The sequence below is a fragment of the Nansenia antarctica genome, assembly GCF_963989245.1.
Source record: "Nansenia antarctica genome assembly, chromosome: 6".
Taxonomy (NCBI): Eukaryota; Metazoa; Chordata; class Actinopteri; order Argentiniformes; family Microstomatidae; genus Nansenia; species Nansenia antarctica.
In genome coordinates, this window is record NC_137676.1 from 12,064,231 (window position 1) to 12,085,675 (window position 21,445).

The window sequence follows — 21,445 nt, forward strand, 5'->3', positions numbered from 1 at the left end:
TATGCAGAGTGTGAGAATAAAGCGCACATGATTGTTTTTCTACCGGCAAAACGACTACATCGTCCAGTTATTGCCGTCACTCCTACAATATAATAATATATGCCATTTAGCTGACGCTTTTATCCAAAGCGACTTACATTGCAATGAGTGCATACTAGGGGTGCAACGGTTCTCGGTTGTATATATATATTTTGTAATCAATTATTTATTGCAAAACAGTACACATGAAAAACTCACATTATTACACCAAACAAAATAAGTGTCTGTCCTGATTTTTTTTCTTTTCCTTATCTTACCCCCCCCCCCCCCCCCACTATAAACACATGAGTAACTCCCCCCCCCGATGGCGATAACATCCCTTCCACCCCCCCCCCCCCCCCACCCCATAGTTCTTCATTACACTATATTTGGTATATCATAAATTCATAATAATACAACAATTACAGGTTACATTCACATACAACACAGCCTACAAACACAGTCACTCCATCAACTCTTTTATCCTATGTATTGCGGTTCTCGGTTGTATATTGAACCATACGGTTCGCCTTCCACGGTTCGATACACTAGTGAACCGTGGCGGTTTTCGGTTTATGCTGCGTTTCATTCAAAGTCAGAGGTCGAGTTGTTCTGGAACGCAGTTGCTTCTTGTTCAAATGTTTGTTCGTGGCGAGTGGAGTTGAGAACATGGCAACAGATTGAGGAAGCCCCGGATTGCTACAAATCTGCGTTGTGGGGTCATTCATTCTGGTTTTGACATTGAATACAGCGATGAAGGAACGAAAACAGAGAACAGAAACGCGTGTTGCAGAAATGCTTCACGTGTGTCGAATATGTGCATAACATGCGTATATGGGCTACAGCTGGCTACATCTGGCTGCCAAATTAAAAAAAGTATTCGGTACAAAATATAGCTGCTAGAATCCTTGCTAGAACCAAAAGATCACTCCAGTACTTGCGTCTTTGCACTGGCTTCCGATTAAAGCACAAGGAGACTTTACAATTCTATTATTAGCCTATAAAACCTTGATACCCAGAGGAGGTTGGGGGGTTGGAGACCCAGAGGGGGTTGGAGGGTGGGCGTCTCTATACGATAGAGACACATGTGACACAGAGGGCATAGGAGAGATTATGGGGGGGTGGTGGGGGAGATATGGAGGGCATAGGAGAGACAGGGATTATGGGGGGGGGGGGTAAAGGAGAAATCCCTTTTTATTCTCCTTCATCCCTTCATCAGGAAGTGTGTGCTAGGGATGGCATTAGCTGGATTATAAATGACACTGTCCTTATCGTCACACATACAGGCACACACACACACCCTTCAGAGAAAGAGGAGAGTTCCAAAAATCAGGGGACAGAAAGAATGAGAGAGAGAGAGAGGAGAGGGACATAACACAAACAGACACACACACACACACACACACACACACACTTCGCTGCTTGTGCCAGGGTGCTAAATCTGGCCTCTGGTAAATCTTTTCAACTGTAACTCACCTCTATTGTAATGCTGAAGGGTTTTGCAGTCCTGTTTCTAGCAGCCCATCCTCCCCTCCCCCACTCCCCTGTGTGTGTGTGTGTGTGTGTGTGTGTGTGTGTGTGTGTGTGTGTGAGTGATGACATAAGATAACACAGCCCTATACGACCATCTCATTTATCCTCACATAGAAATTAATTGCACTTTGTTTTTTTGTTTACTTATTTATACCTGCCTATTATCTTCATTACCCATCATCACTCTTATTATTATTATTTATTTACTTTTACTTATTTATACCCTCTATCTTGGGTTAACGTACTTTGGTGGGGTGGGGGGAGGGGATGGGTTTGGTTCGTGTTTTGTGAAGAAAATAGAAAAGTATTGTTTTTGTATATCTGTCATTTCCTTGCTCTCGATAATAAGAGGTGCTTTTGCTGTAGCTGCATGTCTGACACCTTCACACATTGTTATTACGCTGCTAGATCTGCAACACAATATGCTAATGTGATGTTGTATTCACATCTTCCCTCTCTCTCTCTCTCCCCCTCTCCCTCTCTCCCCTTCTCCCTCTCCCTCCCCCTCTCCCTCCCATGTAGAGGTCATGGTTGAGGTATGTACATTATGTATAGGTATAGGTATGACACAGGGAAAACACAGAGACCAAGGCCTCCTTTCTTTGCAGGTGTTCCCTGTCCACAATATCCATACAATTACAAAACAATACATACAAAATACAACACAGTTAAATACAGAAATCAATACATGAACCCACAATATAACAGGAGAAACAATCACATCCTCCACTAAAGAGGTCCTCGATCAACACCCTAAATGTCCCATGCGGCTCCAGAACAACCAACTAAAACGTTTTTTGTAGATTGTTCCAGCAGTGAGGTGCACCATAACTAAAAGCTAATTTACCCTATTCGGTGGAGATATATAATACAACTATCACATGTGATAAAGCAAAGGGCGCTATGGTCGATGGCATCCAAAGGTTTAAGAGTAGTGGCTGCTGCATTTTGGTAGAGGATATCACCATATTCAAGCACTGGCACGTTGATTACACAATCTGCTTTCTGCTGTTCAGGGAACGGTAAGACCTATTCCTATAAAAGAAGCCCACATTAAATCTAAGCTTTTTAACAAGTTAGTCCGTATGTTTTCTGAAAGTCAGGTCTTTGTCAAACCAAATGCCCAGGTATTTATAAGCAGCGACAGACTGGGCACCACCCAAAGTACATGCATAAATCAGATAATATTTTGGGTGATTTGGTAAATAACATATACTGTATTTGTTTTTTTCCCAGCATTAAGCCCCCAACCTCAGTGTCTTCAGAACCAGATCAACTGTCCCAGAGTGAGAAGGAACAGCTCTGCTTATCAGTAGTCGTAAAACCTTTGTTTATCACATGAGAGTATCCTGCTCTGCATTCTTGTCAGTAAACATTGTCACATTGTTATTGTAGACATTTTTTCCCACAGTGGGATCTTTGTTATGTCTAGAAAACCTGATTTAACACCATCAGTTAAGACACACTGCATGCCATCCATTAAATAATTTTCAAACCGGCGACATCTAACCAGCCTGATCCAGGCCTATTTCAGACCTTTAAATGAATAGGAGTAGGTCAACCATATCAAATGCATTGGAAAGATCTGCAAACAATGTTTTTTTCTGATCTAGGCAATTTAATACATCTAAGACAAGTGTAGTTGAAACTGTGCACGTTTAGAATAAAGTGGGAAGAAAAAAAGGTTCTTAGCTCGGAATTGAGCATGGACTTACAGTATACTTTCGAAAGGTAAGATAGCTTGGATATTGGGCAGTAGTTATCTAGGTCAGAGGGGTCACCACCTTTATGGGGGGCAGCATATGGGCCACCTTCCAAACTTTGAGGGAAGGAGCACCTGAGATAACAGCCAGATTAAAACAAGGTCAGGGGGCCGCAATCAGGGGGTTGAAAGCTGCAATAGGCCTGAATCAAGCATATCAGCTCCAATGGATTTTGGGGTACATTACTATTAGAGAATTGTTGAAATAACAACAAAGATTCGCTAGTAGTTGAATGATCGAGCCAGCTGGGGGCTTGGAGATGGAAGCGATCAGTCGATCGTCTTATCAGGGTCAGCCAAACCACTAGTTGTCTCAAATAAAAAGCCTGCCGAGATGAATGCTGCTTGAAGGCGTGACTTATCTCCATTTTCTCTGTAATGAGGCCAGAGTCTGACAAAACCTCTTTAGTTAGGGAGGATGAAGAATCTCCACGCTTCAGGGCGTTAATTGATTTCCAAAAATGTGTAGGATCACCAGCAGGATCTGAGATAGCAGTTAGGAAATAGGTTGATTTAGCTTTCTTAATTGATGAAGTACATCTATTTATCAGATGTTTGAAGACCTGCAAATCAGCTACTGAGTCTGTTTATCTAGCTTTGGCCCAGGCCTGGTTTCTCAACAAAAGGAGATCAAAAGGTTCTGTTAAATACCAAGGATTGGTTCTATTCTTACAGTTTTTCTCTATTGTATACACACAAAAAAGGGAACTCTGCATACAATTCTGAACACTTGAAGGTCATATATCAACAAGACTCCAGACTGCTGAACTCAATTCCATTGTTTTCAAATAGAAATTCTGAATTACATTTTTGCAAAGGTCCGAGCACAAATTGCATCATTTAGCACACTTTGTTCACCTGGAAAACACTGGCCTTCAAAATGCCACACTCTAATTACCAAGGTCTCACTCACTTCTCACCTGTTCAAACTCAACTGGCAAAACACTTCAATCATGTGTCAGAGCATTAGAGGCCTCAGGTGACCTCTACTGTTTTGGGGGGGGGGGAATGGAGTAGCATGGAGGACAAAGAGTAAAAGGACAAGTGGGAGGAGGAGGAGGAGGAGGAGGAGGAAGAGGAAGGCAAGCCAATATGTGACACGGTCTGGTGAAAAGGTCTGCATGTCGGCAATTGTCAAGTCACGTAAATGACAAAGCGGTTTTAACATACAACAGTTGTAAGATCACTAAATACTTATAAGTTGTGAATTGGATTCACTGTATTGTCTGCCATAGGCTACTGGGTAAGTGATACAAGGCTTGTAAACAAACTTAGGTTTTAGGAAGTGTTAAAAACCAAGGACTGTGTGATCATCTAATTGTGTGTAGTTATGTGTTTTTAGCATGTTTATTATCAGTACATTACCACCTGTCAAGGTTCAAGGTTCAAGGTTCAAGGTTTCTTTATTGTCCCTATAGGGGAAATTAGTTTTGCAGCCCGGTTCACACAGACAGGATACAAAAAGGACAACATCACAACAACATCAACATAATAATCAATATAATAAATCTGCAGAGCTAATTCAGAGAAATGGAAATTCATACCAGTACAAAAAGTGCAAGTGTTCAAAAGGTGCCGGGGGAGTACAAGACTGCAGCCAAAGTGCTATTTGCCGTTAAGCATATTAATAGCACTAGGGATGATGGAAACATAAAATCTTTTAGTCCTCTTAGCAGGAGCCCTGAAACGGCAGCCAGAGGGCAAAATCTCAACCTCCCTCTGGAGTGGATGGTCCTGGCAGACCATAAATGTCCAAAAGCCTGGCCTACCACCAGAGATTCTACTGGCCACTCTAACAAGACCTCCAAGTCTGTTCTTATTGGATAGATTTAGCTTACCAAACCATGCAGCAATACAAAATGTATTGAAAAAATACAAAATGTACTGAAACCGGATTGTAGTGGTTCAAACAGTTGATAGTGTGACATATGGTTCTGGAGTTGAGAGGCAACTGCCCATTCTAAAATCATGCTGAGAAAGGGGAGGTTGGAGATGGGTCGGAAATGACTGAGGTTGTCTGGGTTCAGGCCCTGCTTCTTTAGTGCAGTGGGGACGGAGCCAGTTAAGATAGATGAGTTGATGATATCGACCATGAGGGGGCAGTGGACTGGCAGGCTCGCCTTGACGAGGGGGCTGGAGGCTGGAGGAGTCTATTAAAGGTGGAGAAGAGAACTTTGCGATTTCCTTGACCAGTGGATATCAGATTTGAGTAATAGGAGGATTTTGCTTGTGTGAGGGCAGATCTGTAGGTTGTAATGTGTTCTAAGTAAGCCTGGGCATGAATAGTCAGACCTGTTCTCTTGCAAATTCTCTCCAACTGGCGACACCTGGTCTTTATGGCGCGAAGCTCAGGTGTATACCAGGGGGGCGGTGTAAGAGAAGGTGACAATGCGGGTTTTGAGGGGTGCCAGGGACTCCACGGTGGCAGATAGGGCTTTGTTGTAGGAGGTCACCATCTCAGTGGGAGAATACAGCTGAGGGACAGGGGTGAGTTGGGAATTAAGGACATTAGTGAGGTCGATGGGGCTGATGTTTTTAATATTCCTGTACGTCATGGTGCGCTGCAGGCGGCCAGGGGTGGAGGAAACAGGAATAGAGAATTGGATGGCGAGGTAGTCAGCGATGTGGAAATTGAGGCCACAGAGGTTGGTGGGGGTAATGGACTCCAAGGTACGCACAAGGTCAAGTGTATGGCCTTTATTGTGGGTGGGGAAGTTAATGGTTGGGTCAGGCTGAGGCAGTCTATCAGGGATAAGAACTAAATTGGAGAGGGAGAGGGTGTCATTGGGTGTCATTGGGGTCTACATGAATGTTGAAGTCCCAGAGGAGGAGGATGAAAGAGGTGCATGAGCTGATGGAGGTAAGTAGATCAGACAGTTCTGAGATGAATACAGGGGAGTGTCTGGGGGGGCCGGTAGACCAGGATGCTTAGCAAGGGTCGGGGGACAATTATTTCAAAAGCAAGGCATTCGAAAGATGTAACAGAAGGGATGGGGACTGCCTTAAGCTTAAAACAGGCACAGTGGAGAATGGCACACCCCCCCCCCCCCCCGAACCACAGCATGGGGCTGTTGCAGGTAGGTGTAGCCAGGTGGAATGGCCTGGTTGAGCGTCCAAAACGTGTTATGTCAGAGCCAGGTTTGTTGATCTCTCATGTTGCCTGTTTCCAATGATAACTGGGAAGAAATTAGACTGAGGACAGACTAACTGACTGACAGAGTTTAGGGAGTGTTTGTTTAGTAGTCCAGGCCTGCTGTAGTGATCAAGACGGATAGAAGTAACCACACAAGGTAACTGATTTACCACCAGTCACGGTACATTACCACCTGTCCCAGTACATTACCACCTGTCACTGAACATTACTGTTCTACTGTGTATCTACTTGTATAGGAGGAGTCTGTCCCTGGGATGGGTGAGTCAGAGTCAAGTCTGTGTGTGTGTGTGTGTGTGTGTGTGTGTGTGTGTGTGTGTGTTATAGGATGAATCTGTTTCTGCAGGACGGCAGGCTGGGTGAGTCAGAGTCATGTGACTTGGAGGTGAAGCGGAGCGCTTCAACAACCAGATGAATGAGGAGGTGATGATACAGTTTTCTCTATCCACCTGCTAGCTAGGAGCAAACACACAAGCATGTACGCACACAAACATGCACGCGCACGCGTGCACACACACACACAGACTCTCTCTCTCTCTCTCTCTCTCTCTCTCTCTCTCTCTCTCTCTCTCTCTCTCTCTCTCTGTGTTTCTCTCATTAACCATGACAGTAGGATATAGGAAGCCTTGTAATAGATGTTATTAAAGCATCATTAGATCTAATCTCAGATGACCACTCTTGCTCTAACCCAAAGGTATAGTTAAACGTATTAAGTTAAACTGAGTCAGGCTATTAATATGAACATATGCTTTGTTATGAACGATACAGAAACACATCCCCCTGCCAATCCTTAATATTATAACTGCCAAACTATAAGGCTCTACACACACACACCATGTGAACACACACACACACACACACACACACACACACACACACACACACACACACACACGCAGTATACCTGCCTCTGGCAAAGACAGACTGATAGGTTGTCTACAGAAGCAGTCTCTCTCTTAAACTCTCTCACCCTCCCTTCCTCTCTCTCTTCCTCCATCCATCCCTCCCTTCATCCTTCCCTCCCTCTCTTTCCTTCCTTCCCTCCCTCCCTCCCTCTCTTTCCTTCCCTCTCTCCTTCCCTCCCTTTCATTCCCTCTCTCCTTCCCTCCCTACCTCCTCATGGGGGAGAGATCATTTCCCATCCTGACAGTCAACCAGGAGAGATGTTGTGTGCTGACTGTAAAACACATAACTCAATAATAATAATAATAATAATGTGTTTGTGGAGGTTTCTTCTATAAACCAACTCTGTGGTTTTGGAGGTTTCTTCTATAAACCAACTCTGTGTTAGTGTTATGGTGTGTTAGTTTCCTTTTCAAACAAACAACATTGACTTTTAAACTGAACAGCATCATTTCATGCATCACTGTGCCACTGCGCCACTGCAGTCCACTACTGGACGCTGGCATAATGAGCTACCCTGCAGTAGTGAAAGAACCTAAACCTGCTAAATTATTGCTGCCCACACAATACACTCCCGCATGGACACTGAAAGCTTTTGTGTGTGTGTGTGTGTGTGTGTGTGCGTGTGTGTACGTGTGTGTACGTGTATATGTGTGAGAGAGAGTGTGTATGTGTGTGCGTGTGCGTGTGCATTTGTAAGAGCGTGTGTGTGTGTGTTCTCCCATTTAGTGCAGGTTCCTGTGATCCCCCGGGGCCCTCTGAACCACTGAGGCAGGGTCACACAGGGACATCAAACATCCCTTACACAATAACACACTAGAGACTGGAGGAAGGAATAATGCTTTTCATCAGCTGCCATTGATTGTGTACACCTGTGTGTTTGTGTGTGTGTGTGTGTGTGTGTGTGTGTGTGTGTGTGTTTGCATGTCTCTGAAGTGCTACTGTGCTCATTGGAACATAACAAAGAGACAAATGACAAAATGTTTGCATGTTTAACTAAAACCTCCTTCATCTGTCTGAGTGGCCAGGCAGGAAACAGATAGACCAGCATCTGTGATGTGGTGTGGTGTGTGTGGTGTGTTGTGGTGTGTGTGTGGTGTGGTGAGGTGAGTGTTGTCTGGTGTGGTATGATGTGGTGTGGTATGGTGTGGTGTGGTGTGTGTGTGTGTGGCGTGTTGGGTTGGTGTGTGGTGTAGTGAGTTATGTTATGTTATGTTGTGTTGTGTGCTTGCATGCGTGCATGTGTGTAGACCAGCATCTGTTATGTGGTGTGGTGTGTGTGGTGTGGTAGGGTATGGTATAGTGTGTGTGTGTGGTGGTGTGTTGTGGTGTGTGGAGTGTTGTGGTGTGTGTGTGAGGGGAGGGGGGACAGATAGACCAACATCTGTATCTCATATGTGGTGTGTGTGGTGAGGTGAGTGTTGTCTGGTGTGGTGTGGTGTGGTATGTGTGTGGCGTGTGGTGTAGTGTGTTGTGTTGTGTTGTGTTATGTTATGTTGTGTGCTTGCATGTGTGCATGTGTGTAGACCAGCATCTGTGATGTGGTGTGGTGTGTGTGTGGTGGGGTAGGGTATGGTGTGGTGTGTGCGGTGTGTTGTGGGGTAGTGTGTGTTGTGTGCTTGCATGCGTGTGTATGTGGGTGTGTGTTTGCATGTGGGTGTTTCTAGAAGTTATTAATGAACTGCAGTATATAGCGCCCTATAAAACATGCCAACACACTACACACACCACCAGATACAAAAAAAAATCTGAGGTCCAGCCCCTGCTCATCGACGGAGAGAGCGTGGAGAGAGTCTCAGCCCTCCGATTCCTGGGAGTGCACATACAGGATGACCTGTCCTGGAAGAACAACACAGCAGCCACCATCAAGAAGGCACAACAGCGGCTCTACTTCCTGAGAGTCCTCAGGAAGGAACACAACAAGCAGGAGATACTGGTGGCCTTCTACCGCGGCGGAGTGGAGAGCATCCTCACCTACGGCATCTGCAACTGGTTCTCCAGCTGCACAACCGCGGAGAGAAATGCGCTACAGAGAGTCGTGAGAACAGCCCAGAAGATCACCGGCGCCCCCCTCCCCTCTCTGGAAGAGCTGTACAACACACGGGGCCCTATTATGCACTTCATAAGTCTTAAGCAATAAGACGAGGCGGTAGATCTAAACTTAAGACGTGGAGGCGTGATCAAGGCCACTTTGCTATTATGCGTGCGTAGTGGGCGCCTAAGACCCGGCGCTAAGCCCAGAAATTAGTCATGGGTGTGTTTTGGGCGTCTTCTCAATCTACCCAATCAGCGTGCCAGGTGCCATTCCCTTTAAGAACCGGCTGCGTTAAGTCATAAGCGCTATGCTATTATGCAGTTCATAGGCGCTAGACTTCATGCACGTTTTGAAACACGAGCGCGCCTCCGCGGTTTGCGCATGCGCGCTGACCCACTTCTTAAGAAGTCGGTCGGTGCGCATGCGCAAACCGCGGAGGCGCGCTCGTGTCTCAAAACGTGCATGAAGTCTAGCGCCTAAGAACTTTTCAAACCACTTCTTAGCGCTAGGCGCAAAGTCAGATCGCATAATAGCAGGGGCGCCTAGCGCACTTCATTAACATATGAACACTCCCACAATGAGTAATATATGCACGGGAGTCTTACGTCTTATGTGTGGGCGCCTAGCGACACCTGCATAATAGCAGTAGCGCGTATGAAGCGCATAATAAGGGTGGCGGTAGGTCTTAACCTGGCGGTGCGTCTTAATTAAGACTTAAGACGGCAAGTTAAGAAGTGCATAATAGGGCCCACGCTGTCTCAGGAAGGCCTCCAAGATCTCCAGAGACCCAACCCACCCTGGGTACGAAAACTTTGCCCGGCTGCCCTCGAAAAGGCGGTACAGGACCATGGCCGCAAGGACAAACAGACTGAAGCACAGCTTCTACCCCAGGGCCATCCAGGCCCTGAACACAGCAAAGACCTAGGTTCTGGGCCCTGGACAGTCTGACTCTGGACGGATTGATGGCAGCTGCTGGATTGAAAAAATCAGGGGTAGTGCTGAGGCACAAATATGTACATTTCAAGCCTGCAAACTGCGACACTTTAAATGAATGTGCAATAACACTATGTGCAATATGACAACCCTAGTCGTCTATCTGTACAGTATAGTATAGTGGATAGTGTACATAGCCTTTATTTATGTAAACCAGCTCCTTTCCCTTCTTGTTTTTTTAGTTTTATTTTTCTTTCCTAGCACCAGGGGAGCCACCCCTCCTAAATTTCGTTGTTTGGTACCTGTACTATAGCAATGACAATAAAGACCATTCATTCATTCATTCATTCATTCAGATACACCACACCACAACACACAACACACCACACGGGCGGCAGGTAGCCTAGATCGGAAGGTCGCTGATTCCCACCTCAGAAGGGAGCCGGATGTGAGCTGATGGGGGGGGGGATAAAAAGTTATTATCAAGAAGTACATTTCTCCTCGGGGAACAATAAAGTATACATTATTCATATTTTTATTATTAATCATTCTTTCATGGTTTCTGATTTTTCTGTTTTACTTTTCCCAATTTCTGATGTATTACATCTTGGGGCGTTTTTCTGAAACTCTAAATAACACTTAATAATATTCTTGGTATAATTGCTGACATCTTTTAATGCCTCCACAGTAAAAGATGACAGCAATTATACCAGGAATATTATTAAAATGCAAGTACTTGTCGAAGAATCGCTGCTACAAATGAACATGCACTACAAATAAGTCTGTGAATAATAGAATATGAATCATTAAAAGCTCTGTGCTGCTGAACTGGGACACCGAAGCCATTTTCTGCATGTTCTTGTGTAATGTTGTTGTTGTTGCTGATGCTGTGCTGTTGAACTGGGACACTTGTACACTGGAGCCATCTTCTGTGTGTTCTTTTGTAATGTTAATGTTGTTGTTGTTGTTGTTGTTGTTGTTGTTGTTGTTGTTGCTGTGCTGTTGAACTGGGACACTTGTACACTGAAGCCATAATCTGTGTGATCTTTTGTAATGTTGTTGTCAGCTGATCCAGCCGGCATTGTCAGGCGAGGGCACCCAGACTATTTGACCTCAAAGACAGCACATTATCCATACAGAGAGACAGCACATTATCCATACAGAGAGACAGCACATTATCCATACAGAGCTACAAAGCCCACTGGCTCAAGAAGAGGTGTTTCCATTATTCATACTGGAAAGACCAGAAGTAGCCACACATGAGGACGATAGGGAGTGTTTAAGCCAGCAGAACTCTGGGCTGTGTGAGTGTGTGTGTGTGTGTGTGTGTGTGTGTGTGTGTGTGTGTGTGTGTGTGAGTGTGTAGAGCACGGGTGATGTATGTGTGTGTGTGTGTGTGTGTGTGTGTCCATGCATGCATGTGTGTGAGTGTGTGTGTGTGAGTGTGTGTGTGTGTGAATGTGTGCGTGCTTGCACATGTGTGAGCCTGTGTGTGCGTGTGTGTCAGAGGAGAGTGGGCGGTGTGTGCGCGCTTGTTCGTGCGTGCGCCCGTGTGTGTGAGCCGAGTGAGAGGTGGTAATTGCCTGTGTGGAAGATGTGAGGTTTGTAGAGGGGAGGAGATGACAGCCTCTCTGTGGGGCTGATTTTTAATCAGGTAGTGAGCAGGGCATTTCCTAGAGAGGACCCCTGACAGCTCATCACAAGGACAGGCTTTATATAATAACATTAGAGCACTAATGAAATGAAACACTTATTATGGAGAAATGAAACGACTGAGGGGAAGTAAAGCTCTTAATCAGGCTGGAACCTTTGGAACACGTTGGAACAACGGTGTGGATGTTGAGGTGAAGACAAATCAAAAGACAACACAACGGTTGTTCACTAGACTCTAGATCTGGTGGAGATGCAGGCTTAGGGGGGTGGCCTCCGCAGGCGGGGTGGCCTCCACAGGAGCGTCATAGTGTCTTCATCATAACCGGAGACAGACAGACACACACACCACACACACACACACACACACACACACATATACACACACACACACACACACACACACACACACACACACACACACACACACAGCTCTGATGCCACTGAACCCTGACAGCTACCACGACAACAGAGGAAGTCACCGGTTGGCAAGGTAATATCACCTGCAGATACCAGCAGTCTAAAACATTTTTGTTGTGCTCTCTGGGTTGCTCTCTGCCCCGTTGACACACACAGACAGATAGACACATAGACACACACACACACAGAGATACAGGCAGACAAACAAAAACAAACATACACACACTTGTTGCCAAGCAACAGCAATGCTTGTTTGATCAGCTGGCTGTGAGATGTAGCTGTGCAGCTGTGGATTCTGCCTAATCTGCTGCAGGGGGGGGGGGGGGGGGGCATCAAGAGGCACCAGTGCAGAATAAGGCTTGTTACACAGGCCACAGCCACTGCTTAAAACACACACATTCCTTTTACATCAGATAATAAAGTTTGATGATAATGATCATGATGATTAGTTTCTCCACTATTTCCTAAATAAAATAGATTAGGAGAAATCTCCTCATCTGTACTGAATCCTCCATCAGTATGCCTCAGTTTAAGGAAATGTCTTTGTTGGACGTAGAGGAGATAATCTCCCATGTAAATTCTATCAGCTGTCAATTCAATATTATCCCCACCAGATTTCTGAAAGAGGTATTTCAGACATTCTCTCTATTATCAATTGCTCATCACTTTTTAACCTTTGTGCTACTGGTGTTTACAATACTATCTTTGCACATACTGCATATTGCACATTGCACATACTTCTTTGATACATCTGCACATTACATACTGTACATTAGCTACCTTAGCTGTACATAGCTCATAACTGTATATACGGTACCTCTAAACTACCATACATGCCTCACTGTACCCATCACTATCATTGTCATGTTTTTTTAAAATCATGTTATATTGTGCACTTCTGGTTAGATATTAGACTGTATTTCGTTTTCTAGTACTTGTATTCTGCAATGACAATAAAGTTTAATCTAATTTAATCTACTCTAATCTAATCTACCGGCTCTTTCCCATGCAGTTTTAAAAACGCAATAGTTCGACCTCTCCTGAAGAAACCTGCACTTGACCCTCTTGTCTGAACCAGTTTTAGACCAATTTTAAACGTACCCTTTTATCTAAAATTTTAGAAAAGTCTGTTGGCTCTCAATTAATCACGCATATGAATATCCATTATATCTTTGAGCAATATCAATCAGGATTCTGTGCCCAACACAGCACAGAAACAGCTCTTTTTTTAATAAGGTTACCATTGACTTTCTACTGGCCGCTGACTCTGGGGCCTGTTCAATTTAAATGTTGCTCTATTTGAGTGCCGCATTTGATACGGTCAACCATGATATCCTTTTAAATTGCTTGGAAAACTGTGTTGGCATTAAGTACATTGCTCTGGCCTGGTTTCGCTCCTACCTGTCTGATTGATCTTTCCCTGTTGTAATGGGAGAATTCAGTTTACTGTAATATTAATTTCAAATGTTATGTTCCCCTTACCAGGAGTGACACAGACAAATTCACTAATCTTATAGCATGTCGCAAAAGTCAAACATTCTTTTTTATCTCAAGTGGACCTGGAAAAACGTATCCATGGATTAATTTCATCATGACTGGATTATTGTAAATCCCTGTATTCAGGACTCAGCCAAAAGGCCAAGGCCATCTCCCATCTCCAGGTCGTTCAAAACTCGTCGGCCAGACTTTTAACAAATTCCAGTAGACAAGACTATATCACTCCCATCCTGGTAACACTTCACTGGCTACCTGTCAGGTATAGAATTTATTTTAAACTTTAATGAATTACTTTTAAAGCCCTAAATGGCCTTGCTCCCACCTAAATCACAGATCTACTAGCGCCCTATGAGCCTAGCCGCTGCATGCGCTCCTCAGGCAGGTCCCTCCTAACTGTCCCCACAGCCTGCCTTGTTACAAAAGGAAACCAGGCGTTTTCTGTTAGAGCCCTGCAGCTGTGGAACTCCCTACCTGGGGAAATCAGGTTAGCAAACTCAGTGCCTTCTTTTAAATCAATTCTCAAAACGTACTTTTACAGCAAGGCTTTGTATATTAAATCTGTTGTTTGTTGTATGTGCTCAGTTATATTATTGCCTCTCCATCAAAGCATGTGCAATATACACATTTGTATGGTAATTCTGGTGAACTATATGCATGTAGGTATATACATATATATAATTATATATATATATTTACTTTTTTAAAGATGTATTATTATTATTATTTTTAAACATCTGTTGTTTGTCAAGTTTTTATTCCTCTATTATCGCTTTTATTGAATTAGTTTTGTATTATACACTTTGTTTTATCAGGTCTTATGTCCTGTGTTTTAATTATGTTATTGTTGTTTTTATCCTGACTGTGTGTACTCTCATTATCTTGTTCTGTAAAGCACTTTGTAACTGTGTTTTGAAAAGTGCTATACAAATAAAGTTTATTATTATGATCATCATCACCATTAGCTAGAGAGTTATTCTCTACTATTGACAAGCTAATCAACACTGCCCCCCCCCCCCTCTGCAGCCGTCAGCAACAAAATGTGAAGAGCTTGCACTGTTCTTTAATAATAAAATAACATCTATTAGAGCCAGCATCACCCCTGACGCAAACATAGTCGACCTCAGGAAAACAAAAGCAGCAACTATGAGTGAATTCACCTGTATTACACTACTGGACCTCTGTAACACTGTCTCTAAATCTACTTCCTCCACCTCCTGCCTTGATCCTATACCAACAGCATTCCTCAAGCGGGTGTTTGATAGTGTCTCAAATCATGTGCTGAAGATCATAAATACATCGCTTCAGACAGGCATCTTCCCAGATGCCTACAAAACAGCTGTTGTAAGACCGCTATTAAAGAAACCCAACCTCGACGCCGATGCACTGAAAAATTACAGACTGATATCCAACCTCACATTCATTAGTAAGACACTTGTAGGCGCCAGGTATGGGTTGTACTGTTGTCTGTTGTTTGTTGTTTGCTGTTGGATTGTTGGTCACATGCAGGAATTCGAATCACGTGGTGTTGGTGGTACGTCAGTATTACGTCAGTAGTAGTAGTGAAATCAGCTGTTCACCTGTCGGAATTGTGTGAATGGAAGGAGAGGGGGTGAGTGGGGAAGTCCTACTTTTGCTGACCGCTTTAACAAGTCACTGTTTGATAATCTTGGGACGCTGTTTTTAATGTTTTGTGATACCGTTTCACCCTTTGTTTTTATCTACAATAAATATACCAAACGTACTTTCGGAACAGTGATTCATTGACAGCCAGCGCGTCGGGCAGGTATTTTTCCCCTACTTAGCCTCTCGGCGACAAAGTTAGTTTTTTGATAGTCACCCAACAACACTTGAGAAGGAAGTTTCACTACAAATAAAATCCTTTCTCAAAGAAAATAATGTCATGGAGGAATTTCAATCAGGTTTTAGAACACATCACAGCACTGAAACTGCTCTTACTAAAATAGTGAGTGATCTCAGACTAAACTCCGATGCTAATAAGGTCTCAATTCTCGTCCTATTAGATCTAAGTGCAGCGTTCGATACGATCGACCATGATATCCTAATCAATCGTCTTGAAGAGTAAGTTGGTCTTTCTGGCAGCGTGTTAAATTGGTTCAGAACATACATTACAGGGAGAAAGTTCTATGTCAAGCTTGGAGATCATGTGTCTGAGAAATATGACAGTGACTTCGGAGTCGCACAAGGGAGCTGCCTTGGTCCACTACTATTCTCATTATACATGTTACCACTCGGGGACATCATTAGACAGCACAACGTATGTTTCCACAGCTATGCCGATGACACGCAACTGTACATTTCTGCTGAACCAAATGATACTTCAGCTATAGACTCCATTACGAACTGTCTTCTAGCAATAAATAAATGGATGAGCAATAACTTCTTGAAGCTAAACGAGGACAAAACTGAAGTCCTACTGATCGGCCCTAAAGCAAAGAGGGATATGCTGCTTAATAATCTGGGGAAACTGACATCATGGATTAAACCTGAGGTTACAAGTCTAGGTGTTATTTTTGACTCAGACCTAAGCTTCAAGTCCCATATTAACAAGGTGACGAAAACATCATCCTTTCACCTTAGAAACATTGCTAAAGTAAGACCACTTATAAACCAAAAAGATGCTGAAAAACGGATGTCTCAAGCCGGCTCGATTACTGTAACACACTTTTTACTGGCCTTCCCCCCAAAAATACTGCAAGACTTCAGCTCATTCAAAACTCTGCAGCTCGACTTCTAACTAGAACCAAGAGGAGAGAGCACATTACTCCGGTCCTAGCTACTCTGCACTGGCTGCCAGTAACATGTAGGGTTGATTTTAAGGTCCTCCTCCTTATATAAAAAGCCCTTAATGGGCGAGGCCCAAAGTACATTGCTAATTCCCTTGCCAATTATGTACCCTCAAGAACACTAAGATCATCTATCGCAGGTGTATTAGAGGTTCCCAGCAACAGTCAGAAGAAGATCGGAAGCGCAGCCTTTGCCAACTATGCCCCAAAGCTTTGGAACACATTGCCTTTAGAGATCAGGGAAGCCAGCTCACTAAATATTTTCTAAAGAAAGCTAAAAACGCACTTCTTCAATATAGCCTTCAACTAGTTTATCTGCACCTGCCTACTGCTCATTTGCCAGCTACTGCACTTTAATTTTTTTTATCAACCAGCCCTTTTTTTTAAATGTATTTCTTTACCTTTTCTTTTTACTGTTTTCCCCTGCTCTTATATTCACGTACACAGACTGACTAGTTGAAAAAAGTGTGCAAAAGAAAGAAACTGTAATGTTGATACTGACTGAGTAGTTGGATTTTTGGTGCAAGGTCTAGCAGAGACTGAGAACGTACACAGAGACTGGGAACGTACACAGAGACTGAGAACGTACACAGAGACTGAGAACGTATACAGAGACTGAGAACGTACACAGAGACTGAGAACGTACACAGAGACTGAGAGCGTATACAGAGACTGAGAACGTACACAGAGACTGAGACAGACCTTTTCCAAAAACTGATGTTTGTGGTGCTGGTGGAAAGCCAGTGGGAAGTACAGAAAGACTGTGTAAGGTAGGGAGATGAAAGGGATATGGAAAGTTAGATCTTTACCTTTTCTTTTTACTGTTTTCCCCTGCTTTTATATTCATTCTATGCATGTATATGTTTTTATATATGTTTTTTATTCACTTTATGTTCTTATTCCTGTTGTAAAGCACTTTGAGCTACATTTCTTGTATGAAAGGTGCTATATAAATAAAGCTTTACTTACTTACTTACCTTTCTCTAGAGAGGTGTATGTCCCTCTCAGACTACAGCAGAGCTGCTCTCTACAGGTGTGTAGATCTCTCACCTGTACGTGTATGCATGTGTGTGTGTGTGTGTGTGTGTGTGTGTGTGTGTGTGTATGTATCATACCTTTCTCCAGAGAGGTGAGGCCCATGGATGCCTGCCCCAGACCGGCCCTACTCTCCCACTTCCCCTCGTCAGGGTTGTAGACCTCCACCGAGGACAGGGGGCACTGCTGAGCGTCCATGCCCCCCATCACCATCACCTGGCCCCCCAGAGCCACAGCAGAGGCCCCAGCCCGGGCCGTGGGGAGGGGGGGCAGCTGGGTCCAGGTCTGGCTCTCCACATCGAGGACCTCGGCTGAGTCCAGGGGCAGGCCGGTCTCGCTGCAGCCCCCCAACACATATAACGCCCCCTCCTGGTAGACAGGGGTGCAGTACACCCTGCGGGTCGACATGGGGGGGAACACCTCCCAGTACAGGGACTTGACCGGGCTCACCGCCATCTCCTGCACTGGCATGGCTGCTGGGGAGGGGCAAGGGGCTGGTGCATCACCTGGGGAAGGGGGGCGGGGGGCTACCTGCTGATCCTGTCAGAGAGAGATAGAGAAAGAGAAATGTGTGTGAATGAGAGAATAAAGGAGGGATGGACTGAGAGAGAGAGAGAGAGAGAGAGAGAGAGAGAGAGAGAGAGAGAGAGAGAGAGAGAGATAGGCTATTGAGCCAGATGTCTCTCCTCTATCTAAATGCTTTATTCATGCATCTGTTGATATTTCAGAGCAGAACAGCCATCTGCCTTTCTCCCTTCCCTTCATTCCAGGGGGTTTATTCTGGTCAGATTCCTCTGAGCTCTCTCCCACAGGAAAGGTGAGCCTCTGCTGCTGTGTAATCCCTGTCAAGCTGTAATGTCAAGAAGATGGTGAGGAGGAGGAGGAGGAGGGGGAGGGGGAGGGGGAGAGGAGAAGAGAAGGAGAGTGGAGGAGGAGGAGGAGGAGGAGAGGTAATGGGAAGAGGAGGAGAGGAGGAGAGGAGAAGAGGAGGAGGAGGAGAAGAAGAGAGGAGAGGAGAGGAGGAGGAGAAGAGGAGAGAAGGAGAGTGGAGGAGGAGGAGGAGGAGGAGAGGTAATGGGAAGAGGAGGAGAGGAGGAGAGGAGGAGAGGAGAAGAGGAGGAGGAGGAGGAGGAGAAGAGGAGAGAAGGAGGAGTTAATCCTCAGAGCAGAGGATGATCAGAGTGTTTAGATGATGGTTCTCCAGAGGATTAGGGAAAGAATACTCTAATTAGAGTAAAACCCCAACTCCTCAGGGAGGATGGTGGGTTAGAGGGGTGGGGTGGGGGGGGTTAAAGAGATGGGAGTTGGAGGGTGGAGGATGAGGGGGTCTCTGGCCCTGTGGGAAATGCAGCCGTCACAAGCAGCTCCGTGACCTGGAGAACAGAGAGGCCAGTGCTGTGACATTTACAGCCTAACCCAGGGGGCCGGAGGGAACAGGGGGACAGGGGGGGGGGCTCTTTCTCTCTTCCTCCAAAGGTCAAGGCTTTAATTGGAGCGCAGGCATCTCTAATTATAAAGACTGAGAGACAGAGAGAGAGAAAGGGAGAGAGAGGGGGAGAGATGAGGTAGACAGATTAAAAGAGAGGTGAAAAGAGAGAGCTAGAGAGAAAGAGAGGTGTGGAGATTCCTGAGAGGCTCTCCGGTGCCTGTGTGTGTGTGTGTGTGTGTGTGTGTGTGTGTGTGTGTGTGTGTGTGTGTGTGTGAGCCGGTCTTCTACAGGTGGTAGGAGACAGGAGGGGATTCCTTCACCTCGAGAGAACAGATGGACAGAGACTACCGACGGTGTGTGTGTGTGTGTGTGCGTGCGTGTGTGTGTGCGTGCGTGCGTGTGCGTGTGTGTGCGCAGCCTTCACTGTCTCCCCCAGACGTCAGGTGTGTCTCCCTCCAGGCCCACCTCACTACTTTCAGATGCCCCCCATTCCTCTCCTCCCTTCTCTTCCTCTCCTCCTCCCCCTCTAAAATTTAGTAGAAACCGAATAGAGTTTAGTAGAGACAGACAGTAGAGGTTAGTAGAAACAGAGTAGAGTTGAATAGAAACAGATAAGAGAGTGCAGAGGTAGAGGTGGTAGAGCAATAGTACAGATAGTAAATTGTATATATTTCTCAAACCCACAGGTCAGGACTCCCAGTATGTCTGCCGGGTCAGAGGTCAGGACTCCCAGTAGGTCTGCAGGGTCAAAGGTCAGGACTCCCAGTACGTCTGCAGGGTCAACACAGGAGCATCAGGGGGGAAGAGGCACCATGTCCAGGGCTGGTCCTGGGTCACCTGATATTCCAAGAGACTAGAGTCTGGAAAGGTAGTGTCTGTGTCACTCTCTGGTTGGTATGGTCCAGGCAGGGGTATCTCTCTAGTTGGGACGGTCCAGGGGTATCTTAGTTGGTACGCTCCAGGCAGAGGAATGTCTCTGGTTGGTAAGGTCCAGGCAGGAGTATCTTAGTTGGTATGGTCCAGGCAGAGGTATCTTAGAGGGTATGGTTCAGGCAGGGGTCTCTCTTGTTGGTACGGTCCAGGGGTGACAGTGGAAGAGGGGTGGAGTTGTGGCGAGGGTCCTGGTGCAGTTACTCAGACTGTTGATCCTGAAGAAGATAACCAAATAGGGAGAACAAAAAGAAAAAAATCGATCAACTATATTCACCGTGGAGATGGAACGAGGGAAAGAGAGAGAGCGCCAAGCTGAGAATGTCCCTAAGGTACCAGTTGTGAGGCCAGTACAACATTATTCAGTACAGACACACAGCAGCCCTCCTGATAGATGCATCACATCCTCATGGTTGAATGTCCCTCCATCTAGTGACCTACGACACTGATTCTCTCTGGCAGGTCCCTCTCAGTCTGGGACTCGAGTCAGGTACACTTGACTCCACAATCAGTGTGTGTGTGTGTATGTGTGTGTGTGTGCGTGTGTGTCTGTGTGTGTGTGTGTGTGTGTGTGTGTGTGTGTGGGCGAGAGTGTGCATGTGTCCGTGCGTGCGTGTGTGTGTATGTGTATGTGTTATACTAGACAGAGAGAAGCAGAGACACTCTGACCTACTGTATCAGAGAGAAGCAGAGACACTCTGACCTATCACAGAGAAGAGTCTCATTGTCTCCTCTCCAACATCAGGATGATTCCCAGAGCAGTGTGTGTGTGTGTGTGTGTGTGTGTGTGTGTGTGTGTGTGTGTGAGTGTGTGTGTGTGTGTGTGTGTGTCTGTATGCGTGTGTGCATGAGCGTGTGTGTTTGTGTGTGTGTGTGGATTGAACTCGTGTGTTTAATTATTATTGTTATATTTAGAAAAATTGTGTAGTAGAAGTAGTACTAAGAAAAGATAAGATAAGCAGAGATGGTAGGTAAGATAAGATACGATTTTAGATAAGACATGATGAATATATCATCATAATGTAAACCAATTATTACAATTGCATGCTGCAGATGAAGGTGTGTGTGTGTGTGTGTGTGTGTGTGTGTGTGTGTGTGTGTGTGTGTGTGTGTGTGCGTGCGTGCGTGCGTGCTTCAGGCGTGCTTCAGGCATTGAATTCTAATTATAAGAATGATAAGAACACCACTTACTGTAGATTTGATGCCATCACAATCACAAAAACAAATCTACTTAATTTAGAATGTTTGGTTGCTGAGCGCTAAATATGTTTTGAAAATGTTTTTACACATTTGACTCATTGCCATAGAAACTAAGAATTATAAAGATGCAATTACTTTTGAATAT

At 45.0% G+C, this 21,445-nt stretch overlaps 1 protein-coding gene across 1 annotated transcript in view; it reads right to left on the bottom strand.

Annotated features, from left to right (window-relative positions):
* klhdc8b (kelch domain containing 8B) overlaps positions 1-18,212 on the bottom strand; it is a gene marked incomplete at both ends in the record, with an annotated part of 64,890 nt that extends 46,678 nt beyond the window's left edge. Inside the window, one exon of the mRNA XM_080535056.1 lies at positions 17,822-18,212. Coding sequence (XP_080391182.1) covers positions 17,822-18,212 — 391 coding nt within the window. The remainder of the gene's footprint in view (positions 1-17,821) is intronic.
* Positions 18,213-21,445: the final 3,233 nt, after the last annotated feature.